We start from the raw sequence: 16,004 nt of genomic DNA, 5'->3' as shown, positions 1-16,004 counted from the left end.
TACAATGGCATTGCCGACTGGGACATCCATCTCTCAAGGCTCTCAAGATTTTGGTCCCGTCATTGAGTCATTTGTCAGTTTTGCAATGTGAGTCATGTCAATTTGGGAAACATCGTCGTGTGTCCTTCAGTCCAAGAGTTGAGAGTCGTATGTTGAGTCCTTTTTCTTTGGTTCATTCAGATGTTTGGGGTCCAATCAAAATAGAGTCTTATAATGGGTACAAGTATTTTGTCTCATTTATTGATGATTGTTCAAGAATGACATTGATTTACTTAATGAAAGAAAGAAGTGAATTGTTTTCTATTTTTCAAAAATTCAATGCTGAAATACGCACACAATTTGGTGTTCCAATCAAAATTCTCCGTTCAGATAATGGTCGTGAATGCTTTCTTACTTCATTTCAACAGTATTTAGAACAACATGGCATTATTCATCAGACATCATGTGCATACACCCCTCAACAAAATGGGGTAGCTGAACGGAAGAACCGTCAGCTTCTTGAAACTGCTCGGTCTATTCTTCACCACATGAATGTTCCTAAACGTTTTTGGAGTGATGCTGTACTCACTACATGTTTTCTCATTAATCGGATGCCCTCCTTCATTATTCATGGTCGGTCCCCCTTCTCTATCTTGTTTTCCACTTTATCTCCATTCCCATTAATTCCTCGTGTCTTTGGTTGTGTGTGCTTTGTCCACAATCTGAGCCCTGGAATAGACAAGCTAGATGCACGCTCAATTAAATGTGTCTTCCTTGGCTACTCACGGACTCAGAAAGGGTACAAGTGTTATAATCCCATTACCCGGAAGTGCTATGTCTGTCCTGATGTCACCTTTTTTGAGTCAGTCCCCTTCTTCTCAAGTCCTGAAGCACCCTCGTCTCCACCCGCACTTCCTCTTCCTCTCCCTGTCAGTGATCCAGTTCCAGATGTTGTTGTTGGAGTAGACTCATCACCTCATCCCATGCAGATCACCACCGAACGTCCACCAATCCGGCAAGTGTATACACGTCGAACGGCACCGGCCCCTCCTCCAGCTTCTACCTCATCTACGGATCCTCTCATGGCTCCTATTGTTGAACCCTCAAACCTTGATCTACCCATTGCCTTACGGAAAGGTAAATGCAGTTCTACCCTCCATCCCATTTCTAATTTCGTTTCATTATCTCGTCTTTCTACATCACATCGCCAGTTTGTTTCCCTTTTATCCTCTATTTCCATACCTAACAATGTCCAAGAAGCTCTCAGTTCACCTGATTGGCGGCAGGCAATGGAGGAGGAACTTTCTGCTCTTCAACATACTCAAACGTGGGAACCTACTACTCTCCCACCTGGTAAGCATGCTGTGGGATGTAAATGGGTGTATACTGTGAAATACTTGCCAGATGATAGTGTAGAGCGTCTGAAGGCCAGACTTGTTGCTAAAGGTTACTCCCAGTTGTATGGAGTAGACTACATGGAGACATTCTCTCCGGTGGCTAAGATTGGTTCTGTTCGTGTACTAATTTCCCTGGCAGTTATGTATGATTGGCCTCTGTTTCAGCTTGATATCAAGAATGCCTTTCTCCATGGTGATCTTGTGGAGGAGGTATATATGGAGCAACCACTTGGGTTTGTTGCTCAGGGGGAGGATGGTAAGGTATGCAGATTGAAAAATGCAATTTATGGGTTGAAACAATCGCCGCGTGCTTGGTTTGGGAAGTTTAGTGAAGTGGTGAAGAGTTTTGGAATGAAACAGTGCTAGGTAGATCACTCAGTGTTCAGCTATGACTCAGAAGCTGGGAAGATTCTATTAGTGGTCTATGTGGATGATATTGTCATTACTGGCAGTGATAAATTGGGGATTGGCAAATTAAAGGTATTTTTGCAAAACCATTTCCAAACAAAAGATCTTGGAACATTGAAATATTTCTTGGGAATAGAGGTTGCCAGGTCAAAACAAGGTGTAAATCTGTGCCAAAGAAAATATGTTCTTGATCTATTGGAAGAAACAGGACTGTTAGGTGCAAAACCGGCTGAGACCCCTATGGAACCAAATGTTAAGTTGAGCAGTGATACAGGAGAAGTATTTGAAGATCCTGGAAGGTATAGACGACTAGTAGGGAATCTGAACTATCTAACTATCACGAGACCCGACATATCCTTTGCAGTCAGTGTGGTGAGCCAATTCATGCAGGACCCTCGTATACCTCACTGGGATGCAATTCTTAGAATTGTGAGGTATCTGAAAGGAGCTCCAAGCCGTGGACTATTGTATAAACCAGGAGGAAAACTTGAAGTAGTGGGGTATACAGATGCAGACTGGGCAGGCTCAGTGAATGATAGAAGATCTACTACGGGCTATTGCACATTTCTTGGAGGAAATCTTGTGACGTGGAAGAGTAAAAAGCAGACGGTTGTGGCCAGAAGTAGTGCTGAAGCTGAGTATAGGGCCATGGCACATACTACCTGTGAGTTAGTGTGGTTAAGGAATCTTCTACAAGAAATTGGGTTTCACATGGATAAACCTATGAGACTGTATTGTGACAACCAAGCTGCACTCAATATCTCATCCAATCCTGTATTTCATGAGAGAACAAAGCACATAGAGGTTGATTGCCACTTTGTGAGGGAGAAGGTCCTTGCTGGAGAGATAAACACAGAACATGTGGGCTCGAATGATCAATGGGCGGATTTGTTTACAAAAGCTCTAAACTCAGGGAAAGTGAATCATTTATGTAACAAGGTGGGATTATATGACATATATTCTCCAGCTTGAGGGGGAGTGTTAAAGTGAGCCGAATAAGGGTAATTTAGTAATCTTATGTCAGTTAAGTACTTTGCTTATGTGGCTGTTTTATTAGAGTACTCTGCCCCACACTTAAGTGAGGGAAATTTAGTCTTTATAAGTGTAATTAGAACCTAATAAACACAAGGGGGTCGACTGAATGGAAGACTAATCAGTTCGACTAAACCCTCCTGTTCTCTCTCTCTCTTGTCTTCTTCCTCATCTTCTTCTTCCTTCTTCACTGGTTCGGACTACTGTAGCTGCTCCAAAACAAATATACATGGCCAATTTAGTTGGTCTGGTGGATGGTCTGGAATCTGGATCTGCTGCAGCCTGCATGATCCCTCCACCTGGCCGAAATGGGAGGGGTTATGTAGAAAACTTCTCCCCTCAATCATCATAGAGGTCGTATCCCAAGTTCCCAACAAAAGCTCTCTTCACAATATCATCATCAACTAGGCCTTATTCCAACAAAAGCTTCCTCCTTGATTTGATTAAAAAAATTTCATTTCGCTGTGATTGTAAATATGTAATACAAGAGGAACAAAAAGAAAAGAGAAATTTTGAAAAAAAACAAGAAAATCAAGCCAAGAAACCAATCGCTCTACAAGTTTGCATGAAAAATTGTCATGTAGTTCTTTGGGGCGATACATTCGCAGTGCAACATCAATTCACATCATCATATTCACACATTAATATTACATAAATTACACCATTACGATTACAGTGATCAGAATCTATACATTTTTGTTTATACATCTGATACACAATGAGGATATAACTTCCAAACGCCAATCAGATCCATACCCCATGATTGCAGCACGTTCACTATTTTTTACACATTTGATACACATTTCTTGTTCTGTATCTCCAGATCAGATGCAGCTGCTGCCAGCTCTACTCTGTGAACAGCACAATGGTTTCGGTTGGTTTTCCTTCTTAATTGACCAGGAATCATGACCTTTATGTACTGAGTCAACTCAATCTAGTCTTGATGTTCTCCACGAGGTTGAATTGGAAGATTTTAATAAGATGCCTAAAGCTGAAAGGCAAGTTGCTCGAACGACTGCATCTGGTGAGCGACTCATTTTACCAGTCAACATCCCAAATACCTGAAAGTCAATCTCTCTAGTAAATCAATATGCCATTATTTGGAAACCTACAAGAACATTACTGTTTTCCATTAAGTAGTTAGTCCAAGACACCTGTGCAAAGAAAGGAGTGGAGATGCGCTGGTCATCCGAAAGTGAAAGCATGCAGCTGGAAAAGTAAATAGCATTTGCCTGGATTATTGGCCAAGGAGCATCAAAAGCCTGCATGATCAATGTAAATAACTTACATCATGGATTGTTAATTATTAGACATTTTGATATGACAAAACATCAATCAAATAACCTGCTATACAATAGATCTTCAGAGTTCAGACCGGCAATTTGTATTGCTAGCAAATGGAATCTAATTGGTTCAGGGGCCTTGGACTTGCTGCCCCTGAGACCATTAAATACATTTTATCATTATATGATCTCTCAAAAATAATTAGAATATAGACCTGAACTGCTGATGCCATGTACGTATCAATCCTGGGGGAAAAGTTTTGGCAAAGTTGCCTGGTAAGGTCCCTGATGAAGTCCTCATAATCGCTTCTGATAAAACAGAAAGACTTAAATGTAACTCTTCCCAGAATAAGTACCAAGAACTATTTTTTTTTTTTGAAGAGGCTTAATCAAATACTAATATTGGGTGCCTTGATATTGTGACATATGTCAACACATACCGGTGGTCAGAATTGAAGTAGTGTGTGTTGAAGCGAGCAGTCATGCTGTCAACTTCCATCAAGGGCACTATCTGTCTAAGAGTATTCTGTTGAAATACCAGAAAGGGTGTTAGTAGGAAACTCATGAAGAGGAGAGATCAAGAGGGGTGGAAATTACTTACTCGGCAAGCCTGTCGGATACTAAGATCATCATCATGAACATGGAGAATCAGCCGTGGCAAGGAAGCATGCACCTGAACATGTTAAGTGCTTCAGTGCATATTAGAATGCAGGTTGATGTCAAATAGGAGTTACAATTTTTTATTTATTTTTGATCAATAACAAATAGGAGTTGCAATAGCCAAATGAAATTAATATTTAGAAAACAATATGCATGTACTTGCACGGAAGAAATAAATGTTAGGTATATGCTGATATAAAATTTTAGAAGTGATTGTTTATTCTCAATGCCATACCAAGTTACCACATCTAGATTACTAAGAACTGAAACTCTAACTGGAGCATGAGCTGTATTATATAACTTTTTTAACATTTTAATTTTATTATATAATGCTGATACTCACCTTGTCTTCAAGTCAAAAGGACCACTATACCAAAATTTTAATCAATTTGTTTTCCTTCCCCTCTCTTTCTTCCTGCACATGCAAATGCACGTGCCACTCAACTAGTCTTACCAATAAAAAAATGTCAGTATCAGTAAATATATTATCAATTCCAGAATCATCATCATCACCCAAGCCATGTCCCAACTATATGGGGTCTGTTAAATTAATCCTCTTTCACCATTCCATTCTGTTCAGTTCCATTAGTAATTCCAGATTATCAGGCATATTGCAACTATATGTTTATTTAGTTCATTGATATTTAAAGAAATCTCCAAAGAAGAAACTCAAACACTTACCCTTTCCCCCAAGAAGAAGGGAGAAGAAACCATTTGTCTGGATTTTCAGTTTAAATTGTTTTGATTATCTGGTATTAATCTTAATTTCTGGAGAAAAAGCACCACTAATTGGTATAATCTAAAACACTTCAGTTCTTTTGCTTTTGCTCATTTCCTGTTTGTAAGGTATTATTCTTTTTGGCACCAAATTAACTTAGATTTCATATATCTGAGTGTGCAATGCCAGAACTGAAAAATAAGCACCCAACAAAAGTTCAACACCTTAAGCAGTGTCAAGGCCCTAACGTGAGATTTCTTTTTAGTAAAACAAAAAAATAATCAAATGATGGACGAATATATATCTTAGAAGAATTAACCGGCTGAGTTAATAGTTCAAAAGGAAAAGGTGCAGATCTTTGGGAACAAATTGATTGGATAAGAAACAAGAACTTTCAAGAAAGGAAACAATGATACATAGAATGGTATGGCAGAATAAATTAAGAGAATAGAAAAAGGAGTACCTTTTACTTTTTCTGAAAAACATGGAGAAAAGGTCGCCATGATGAACAATCTTAGTGGAGAGTTGAGATTAGAAGATTATCAATTGCAAACAAGTTTCTTTTAAGACCAAGGAAGAAATATGTATATAGACATGAAGAAAGAAAATAAGGAAGTAAGGACAAACTTAAGGTGGTATCATGTTTAATGACTGGTATAGCAAACTAGAGATGATGAGAGAGATGCGTACAAGCTTGGAAGGATGAAGAGGAGAAAAATGTAAGAATAAAAGATTTTGGTAAGGAAAAATGATAAGGAAAGTGGGAAAAGATGAAGAAAGCAACATCCTTTCATAAGATGTGGATATCTAAACAGAGAAACATACAACAAATACTGTAGGATCAGATGGTACCAAATAGAGGTTTGGAAATGTTAGATAAAATGGATGAGACCTACATAGAATAAGGTTAGACAAAATGGATGGGACCCGTTGGTGGAATGGTTAGAAAGGAAACTGGCATCATGGAAAGCCAAATATCTGTCTTTGGGAGGTAGAATTACCCTTCTAAAGAGTGCCCTTTCTAATTTACCCTCCTACTTCCTCTCTTCATTCCCAATCCCAACAAAAGTGGCCCAAAGATTAGAAAAGCTTCAGAGTGATTTTCTATGGGAGGGTTGGGAGGAGGAAAAGAAAATCCACCTGGTCAATTGGGATCAAGTGTGTACTCCAAAAGAAAAAGGAGGATTGTGGGGGAGGAAACTGAAAACTTTTAACAAGGCTTTATTGGGGAAAAGAATATGGAGATTTGGAAAAGAAAGGGGCGGTTGGTGGAGGAAATTATTAGCAGCCAAGTATGAAACTGATTGAGGTGACTGGGTAGCCACCTCAAACTTCTCTTCTCTGGAGTGTTCCTTATGGAAGAAAATTATGGAAATCTCCCTCTTATAAACAGTGGTCTGTTTCCTAAACTGGGTTCTGGTCATCGACTGAAATTCTGGAAAGACAAATGGTGCAACAGCAGGTCTTTAGAAGAGCTGTTCCCCCAGCTATACCAACTTGCTGAGAATCAGGATGCAATGGTGGCTGAATGCTGTGAACTGAGAGAAAATATCACTTCCTGGAGTCCTTTCAGAAGAGCTTTTCAAGATTGGGAAGTAGATCAAGTGGTGGAGCTCTTTGAAATGCTATCCAATCAGGCTTTGAAATTGTTGGAAGAGACTTGGACCTGGAAGTGGACTGCAGATGGAATTTTTCAGTGAACTTCTTTGCTAGAGTTTTATCAGATAGGGATAGAGCGGCTGTCCCTGCTGATAAAATATGGAGCCAGATTCCCCCATCTAAAGTAAATGCATTGCTTTGGGCTGTAGCTTCGGATAGAAACCTATCTAAACAGAATCCGGACAGAAGAGGAATTCAGATTCAAAACTTTTGGTGTGAACTGTGTGGTCAAGCTGAGGAGGGCAACAACTATCTATTTATGCATTGTCCTGTTTCAGCAGCATTATGGGGGCACTTCCTCTCTTCTGTGGGTCTTTCCTGGATCATGCCAATTAATGCGTCGGACCTGTTATGGAGCTGGGAACTACAAGGCCTCTCCAAGCTGGCAAAAAATGTGTGGTTGGCTATTCCTGCAGCAGTGATCAGTACTATCTGGGTGGAAAAAAATAGAAGAATTTTTCAAAACAAATCAAAGGATGTAGACTGTCTTATCTCTTGTACTGTGGGAAAATTAGTTTCTTGGACAGCAGCTGTGAAAGGTCTCCAGACTAAAGTGCTTGGAGCCCAGCTGAGGTCTAGAAGTTTTTTTGAGCTGTAATTTAGTTTAGGGACTTGTACCCTGTCGGCTGCTCCTGTTCTGGTCCCCCTCTGTATTCTCTTTTTTTTTTTTTCAATAAAATTACCTTACTTTCTTTCAAAAGAAAAAAAGGATGAAACCTACATAGAATAAAGGAAAATACAGAAGGTTATATTCATATCCAATCCATCCCTCCTAAGACCTCTAGCTGGGAACAATGTTGGATAATGGACTTTTATGCACAAGGAATAAGGTGGAGTTCTAGTAAAAAGCAAATCTATACAAATCTTGGATACCTTGCTCTACAGGCATGGTAGAACCCATGAAAAGACTACAAAATAAAACTAGCCGTGTGTTCCATATTGTCTGTAGGGTGAGGCATCTTTGAGTTACATAAAATTATTTACTAGCATTCCTTATAGAACAAGTGAGAAAATTTGTTCACAGGATTTTTTTAGTTTTATCTTCTTGGGTTTTATGTTTTTTTTTGCTAAGATTTTTATGCCCTTTTCTATGCTGGACATCCAGGGGTGTCTATGTATTCTTCTACTTTTGTTTTATGAATTATGAGATAATAGCTATGAATTGAATGAGCAGATTGCCCATGCTTTTTTCTCCCTCAAATACTGTATTCTCTTCACCTTCTCCTCCTCTCTTGTCTCTTTTTTTCTAGTTCTTCATTGGTTTTATTCCTAAACTGCACGAAGAAACCATAACTTCTATTTTTTTTAGAAAAAAGTAATGTTGTATTATATTGAGAAGTGTACAGAAAGGACTTGGTAATGGCGTCAAGTCCTTTTGCTGCATTTTCTTTTCTTCTTGAAGTGAATCTCATGCAGTTTTAGGATCAGCAGGCTGTATGGAGATCTGAATAAACTAAAGGGTCCATACAGACTTATGGCATAGATTATTAGGGCCTTTGCTCTTGTAGAAAAGGTAAGTCTGTATTGTGTACTTTCCTCACTTGTAGTCGGTTTTTTGGCCTTTGTTTTAGCTTGATGTGAAGAATGCCTTTTTGAATGTTTATTGTATATGTAGATGACATGGTGGTGACAGGTAAAACCCTTTAGGTATCACTGTGATAAAAGGTTCTCAGGTCCTGGATTTAAAACCATATATATATATATATATATTGAGAATTGAACTTACTTGACCCAAGCATGGAATATTTGTCATACAAGGTATATCCTTCATCTACTAAAAAGACAATAAAATTAGGAGTTCAACTTGTTGATAGACCTATTGATCCAAATCACAAACTGAATACATATAATGGGAATATATTAGAAGACAAAGGGAGATATCAGTTGTTAGTTCACTGGCTGTTATACTTACGTATAGCAAACACAACTGATATTTCATATGCAGTTAGAGTAGTCGGTTAGTTTATGCATGAATCGCGTGTTCCCCATTTATAGGCAGTTGAGAGAATACTTGCATACTTTAAGAAGATTCCAGGAAGAGGAATAATATATGCTAATCATGGACATATGAAAACTGAAGCTTGTACAAATGCATATTGGGTTAATTCAGCTGATGATAGAGGAACCTTGTATCATGGAGAGATAAGAAAGAGCCGTTTGTTGCTTAGTCTAGTGTAAAAGCAGAATATTAGGTTGACACATAGTACATCTGAATTATTATGGCTGCTACCATACTTGAGGAGCTTGGAATTGAGCTTGTGACCCCTCTAATATCGTAACCTGCCAACCAAGTATTGCTCATAATCCTATCCAGCATGATTTCATGAAGGACATTGAGGTGAATTGTCATTTTATTTGAGAAGGGTTCTTAGGGGAGGGAGGTTTGTTTTCTTTTTTTTTTTCATCTTTTTGGAAAAAAAGCAATATATTGTATTAAATATCAAAAATTACATCTGAAGATCATTTACACCCATTGTGTATTGGACTATACAATTCTTAGCAAGCTATTAAGAAGGGAATAATATATCCTTATAAAAAAATCTACTGTAGCTTAATCCTCTGAATTCCTTTGAGCTAATAACCATGAACAAAACATCCCTTTCTGCTTAACAAAACTTGATCACTTAAAATACAATTCTTGAAGATCCTACCATTCCTCACCTCCAAATGCACCACAATACAGCCATTGGCACCAAACACCATACCACTCTACCTCTCTTTCTTGGACCCTAAATCATCCATCTCATCAAGGACTGGATGGATTGAGGAGAACAACCAGCCCAGCCGAACACATCCAGAACTACACCTCACAGCTTTGCAGAAAATGGGCAGTGCAGGAACACATGATTTACTGTTTCAACTTCTTCACGGCAGAAAACGTATCCCCATTGATTCAACACCATTCCCTGCTTAAGAGTTTATCTCAGGCTTGACCTCCTGCGAATCTCCTCAAAGACTCTCAGCATATCAAGCTTCAAAACATTCCAACAGGTTTTGAAGAATCTCACTGTGAAACCATCAGGCCCTGGGGCTTTGTCCCCTTCCATCTCACAAATTACAGCATGGATTTCCTCCTCTGAGAACTTCTTTTCAAAATCTGCAGCTTGCTGTTCTGACAATTGCACAAAGTGGATTCCCTCCAAATTTGGTCAGTGAACCCATTTTTATTTGTACAAATTCTCACAGAACCCAATTAGAGCCTGTGTAATTTTATCTTTTTCCTGAAGCATCTGCTGTCCGCCTCCAGTTTAGATACAGAATTCTACTTCCTCCTTGCATTAACTATCTTGTGGAAAAGGCAGTATTCTGACCACTTGCCTTCATCCAAAGAGTTCTCGATCTTTGCCTCCATTTCACTTCCTCCTGGAGGTTTGTTAGCCTTTGTCAAGTCCGAATCACAATTAGCTGACATTATGACAAAATGAGCTGTCAAGTCTCAGTTTTAACACAACCTTAGAAAGCTGACCATATCTCTATTCTCAGTTTGTGGGGAAGTGCTGACAAACTTCTTTTAGTTTTATTTTATTGGGTTTTGTGTCTTTTTGCTGGTTGTTTATGTCCTTTTTCAGTTTGGACGTCCAGGTGTATTTATGTAATTTTATTTATTTATGAAGTATGAATATGAATGGAAATAGAAGATCACCATACTTTTTATTTATGTAATTTTCACATCTTCTATCTTGAGATGTGAGTTCTAGCTCGAGTTTGGCATATTTCATGTGGCAGTTTTACTGTTGATCTCTTCTCTACCTTGGCATTTTGTATGTTTTACTTGATTGAAGATTGGTTAGGTATAAGATCAACTTCAAGTTACTTGAAGTTGTTATTCATGAAACTTAGTTGACAAAATTTTATTAGCACGACAACGGTTGATGGTAGACCTAAAGATTAATGCAAAATGCTTGCTTATGTAAGTCTTAGTAGTTGTTTGATTTGGTCATGTAATGGGATATGAAGTTATCTACTAGTGAATGAAAATTGATTTCACTCTGTCCTATATTGAGTACTTTTCTTACCTTTATATCCACACAATATCAGTCCATCAATATTTGTACCATGCTAACTCACTTTACCAGAAAACCATATCATGAGCAATCAAAAGGAAAGAAAAGCAGAAATATCCAACGTATAAATACTGGCATTGAATTTCAAGAGTCGTATTTCAGGAATAAAAAGAAGAATTTGTTCAGCTTAATCAAGACATTTAAATTTACAATTGCCATAAATTGATAGAACTTGTTTTTAATTTCTTAACTTACAATTGGAAAGTCCAATTTCATAAACTTCAAAAAGATGGCATCCAACTGTTTTCAATAGGAAAATCAGGGATATATATAAACCTGCTCAAGAAAAGCTTCATGTTGCGCACCAACTCCATACTTGCTAAGTGCTCCAAATGCTGCAAAGGCATTGGCTCGCATCTTATCATTCATGCAACTCTGTTAGAACCATAGATAAATGTATCAGCTTTGAGCTTTCCATACTTGATGCATTTTTCTCTTTTTATTACATGCATCGATGCTAGATACTGATTAAATTACTCATGAACCAGATTACTTCCAGGGAAGAAATACAATTCAAACATTCATTCAAAAGTCTTAGAGTCCATCATTCATTTTACTAAGGTTTTAATTTGATGCATGTCACAAGCTACAAGATGCAAATCATTATCACTCTATTTCAGAAGTTGCTCAGGAGAGATGCAGGCAACCAACTCACCTATCTTGGACCCCTGCTGACTGTACTGAAATATCACCATAAACGTGTACTACATCAAAAATTTACTTATTCTGCCCAAAAATTTCATACTAAATAGAATAACTAAATGTTGTTTGATAAAGATGTTTTTATTATGGTTTACTTAGAGGCCTTTATACCTTTTCTTGTCATGGTCAACTAAGGGCATAACAGTCAAGTTTGGTATTTTTGAGGCTTAACATGGTGGCAAAAATGTGGATGCTAAGATGGACGAGTGGTAAAACTAGAAAGGACAGGGTCGTTTGGCAAGTCTTTTTTGAAAGATCTTCTGGAAGCTCTGACAGTCAAAAGGCATAGTGAGCTTTTGCATTAAGATCTTGACAGCCTGAAGATCATGTGGTTAAGGCATGTCTTTCAACGTGAAGATGAGTTGAAAAAAACCCAAAAAGCTCCATTTGGAGCTTCCCGAAAATTGCCCAAAATGGGATTCACATGTCTTTTCGGCGTGACACCTTTTGGTGGCTAGGTCTTTTCCCAACCAAACGGGAAAAGATGAAAACTCGGGCTGCCAGGCTTCTAAAAATCCAACAGCCTGCGCGAAAAGGCGTGTCGAACGGGGCAAAAATAGTTTGAAGGAAACTAGGAGTAGCTCCAATAGGTGAAAAATTGAGAGAAAATACACTGAGATGGTTTGATCACAAGCATAGAAAGACCATCTACAGGCACAACACCTATAGGAAGAAGTGATCTGTAATAGGTTGAAGGGGCTAGAAGAGCTAGGGCCGGACTGAAAAGGACATCGGTTGAAGTAGTAAGAAATGATTTAAGCACTCATAACTTTAACAATAGCTATGGAACTAAACAGAATGGAATGGCAAAACAGGATTCATGTAACTGACCCCATATAGTTGGGACAAGGCTTAGATGATGATGATGATGATCTATATAGACGAGAAGAGAGTGAACATCCACCTAAGTTTTCCCCTTTCTAAACACTTTCATTCTCTCTTTTTTTCTCTAATCCTAGAAATCCCTTTTCTCTCAATTTATCTGCATTTCTTTTTCTTTTTCATTATTCTTTATATAAGTACTGTTTAAAGATGATATATGGAATTGTTAGTATAAACAAATAATTATGGTCTATTATGTTGTTTTTTTTTTTTTTTTGACCAGTAGCAATGAATATTTTATTAATCAGTAAAATTTAGAGTACAAAGGAATGGATAGATGGTCAGCCTCAGGTAACCATCTAGTAAGATTAATATCAAGTATGTAAAGAGACTGGGCCGAAACTTAGATGTAAATTAGTCCTCAAATCTTAGGTGTAAACTTGAAGATTAGAAGAAAGGAAGAAGAGAAGTGAGAGCAGCAATACAAGAGAAGAAGATGGCGAAACGAGAAGGAAAGAGAAAAAGAAGTCGAATATCTTCTCCTTTCTCCTCTAACCCCTTTTATTAAGTATTAAAAATAGAGTGATGACAAGTATGCCCTTAAGTAGGCGGCCAGCTAGGCAGTAACATAAAGAGATTAAACAAAAAGAAATAACAAGCCCATTAAGAGAGGCCCATTAGACAACAATAAAATAAAAGATATTACAAGAGAAGATGCTAGGGCCCATTCAGCCCAATCTCTTTACACTCCCCCTCAAGCTGAGCATAGATGTCAATCATGCCCAGCTTGCTTATATGGTGTGTCGTTTTCCCTCTTGGAACTCCCTTGGTCAAGATATCAGCCAGTTTCTCTTCTGATGTGATGAATGACAAACAAACTTCCCCTGAGGAAACTCTTTCCCTTATAAAATGTCTATCAACCTCAATGTGCTTAGTTCTGTCATGTTGAATAGGATTATGTGCAATGTTGATAGCAGCTTGGTTGTCACAATAGAGCATCATTGGCTTCTCGTAGTCCACCCCCAATTCTTCTAGAAGGGATCATAGCCACAATAATTCTGACACACCATGTGCCATTTCCCTGTATTCTGCTTCAGCTAAGGATCTAGCAACTACAAACTGTTTTTTACTCCTCCATGACACAATGTTCCCAGCAACCAAAGCACAATAACCCGAGGTGGATCTCCTATCATCAATACATCCTGCCCAATCGGCATCAGTGAAAGCTTCCGGCTTCATGTGTCCATGTTTAGCAAATAGAATACCTTTCCCTGGAGTACCTTTCAAGTAACACAGAACCCTTTCTGCAACAGTTAAATGAGTCTCTTTGGGAGAATGCATAAATTGACTAATAACACTTACTGCATAGGAAATATCTGGCCGAGTCATACAAAGGTAATAACAACTTCCCAAGCAGTCTCTGAAACACCCCCTTATCAGATAAAAGCTCACCATCTGTAGCAGAAAGCTTATCATTAGGATCAATAGGAGTGGAGATTGGTTTAGCTCCAAGTTTACCAGTCTCAGCAAGGAGATCAAGGACATATTTATGCCGAAAAATGAAGATACCATCCTTAGATCTAGCAACTTCAATGCCCAAAAAATACCGAAGATCTCCTAAATCCTTGATCTCAAATTCAGTGTCATTACCCGTGACCACAATATCGTCAACATAAACAATCAAGAAGGTCACTAGAGAGCCATTTCTCTTCAAGAACAAGGTATGATTATATTGAGTTTGAGTGTAAACAAAAGAGACAAGAGCAGCCCTAAACCTTTCAAACCAAGCCCGAGGAGGCTGTTTAAGACCATAAATAGATTTCTACAGTTTACACACCTTGCCTTGCATTTCCTTCCCATACACCCCTGGAGGTAGAGACATATAGACCTCTTCATGCAGGTCCCCATTCAATAAGGCATTTTTAACATCAAACTAGTGTAGGGGCCAGTCAAAAGTAGCAGCTAGAGATAACAGAACCCCTGACTGAGGTCATCTTAGCTACATGAGCAAATGTCTCAAGATAGTCAATACCATACATTTGAGTGTAGCCCTTAGCAACCAACTGAGCCTTAAACCTCTCAATAGAGTCATCAGAGTGATAATTAATGTAAACACCCATTTACAACCCACTGGTTCCTTCCCTTCAAGCAAGTCAACAATATCCCAGGTATGGTTCTTATGCAAAGCATCCAGTTCGGCCATCATAGCATCCCTCCATTCAGCTTGAGATAAGGCTTCCGGTACAGACTTGGGTATCACATGGGAAGAAACAGATGCAAGAAAGGAGTAGTAGGAAGGGGAGAGAAGGCTATAAGACAGGTGTTTTGAGATACAATGGGCTGTACACTTCCGCTTGCCCTTGCAGAGAGCAACAGGAAGGTCAAGGTCTAGGAAGGCCAGATCCGGAGATGGGTCAGTAGAAGGCTGAGCTGTTACCTCAGGAATGATGGGAGAAGCAAGAGGCTCTTCTGAAGGAGTGGAAACAACTTGCCCATGCCTGAATCTCTGCCTTTGGTACCACCTTTGAAGAACAGGAGGAGGAGGAATAGTAGGTGAATGAGGTGGAAGAGGAGAAATATCGGAGGTAGGTCTAGTGGGAGAAGTGGACACCTCATGATAGGAATCACAACGAATGGGAAGTGGAACAGTTGGAGACATAGCAAAGGGCCCTTCAGATTTCTCACCCTCAGAAGGAATGCTAAAGAAAGGAGTTGACTCAGCAAAGGTGACATCCCGAGATACAAAGCGAGTGCCACGAACTGGATCAAAGCAGCAATATCCCTTATGTGTGGAAGCATACCCCAAAAAAACACATTTATGAGCCTTAGGTTCAAACTTGTTCATTTGATGACTGTGAATATGCACATAGAAAGTGCACCCAAAAACACGGAGAGGAAGAGAAAAGATATCCTCATCCGGGAAGAGAAGACTAAAGGGGGTTTTAAAGCCAAGGACCTGGGTGGGCATACGATTGATAAAAAAAGTAGCAGTAAGAACATCTCCTCAAAATTTTATAGGAACATGGGATGCAAATAGGAGGGATCTGGAAACTTCAACCACATGTCTGTTCTTCCTTTCCGCCACCCCGTTTTGTTGTGGAGTGTAGGAACAAGAACTTTGATGAATAACCCCAAAAGTTTCAAAATAGGCGGAGAGGGTTCTCTCAAAATACTCCTTAGCATTATCAGAACGAAATATTTTGATATGGGTGTTAAACTGGGTGAGGATGAGTTCATGAAAATTTTGCACAATAGTTGGTACTTCATCCCTGGATTTCAT

General features: G+C 38.8%; 1 protein-coding gene across 5 annotated transcripts in view; it reads right to left on the bottom strand.

Annotated features, from left to right (window-relative positions):
* Positions 1-3,347: 3,347 nt before the first annotated feature.
* The window catches only part of LOC148847186 (ARM repeat superfamily protein), a 158,311-nt gene continuing 145,654 nt past the window's right edge, over positions 3,348-16,004 (bottom strand). For all 5 annotated transcript variants that reach the window (XR_016101146.1, XR_016101147.1, XM_088951566.1 and 2 more), the window contains 6 exons: positions 11,477-11,575; positions 4,701-4,772; positions 4,540-4,625; positions 4,315-4,408; positions 3,971-4,078; positions 3,348-3,877 (listed from right to left, as the gene is read on the bottom strand). Coding sequence is in view for 3 of the 5 variants with exons in the window: in XM_088951566.1 (XP_088807692.1) it covers positions 3,746-3,877; positions 3,971-4,078; positions 4,315-4,408; positions 4,540-4,625; positions 4,701-4,772; positions 11,477-11,575 (591 nt within the window). In the remaining 2 variants the exon portion in view is untranslated. The remainder of the gene's footprint in view (positions 3,878-3,970; positions 4,079-4,314; positions 4,409-4,539; positions 4,626-4,700; positions 4,773-11,476; positions 11,576-16,004) is intronic.

Source organism: Nelumbo lutea, chromosome 6 (assembly GCF_056320005.1).
Source record: "Nelumbo lutea isolate HS-2025 chromosome 6, American lotus-T2T, whole genome shotgun sequence".
In the NCBI taxonomy this organism is placed as follows: domain Eukaryota; kingdom Viridiplantae; phylum Streptophyta; class Magnoliopsida; order Proteales; family Nelumbonaceae; genus Nelumbo; species Nelumbo lutea.
Note: the sequence above shows the minus strand (reverse complement) of the source record. Positions and strands in the feature narration are given on the sequence as shown.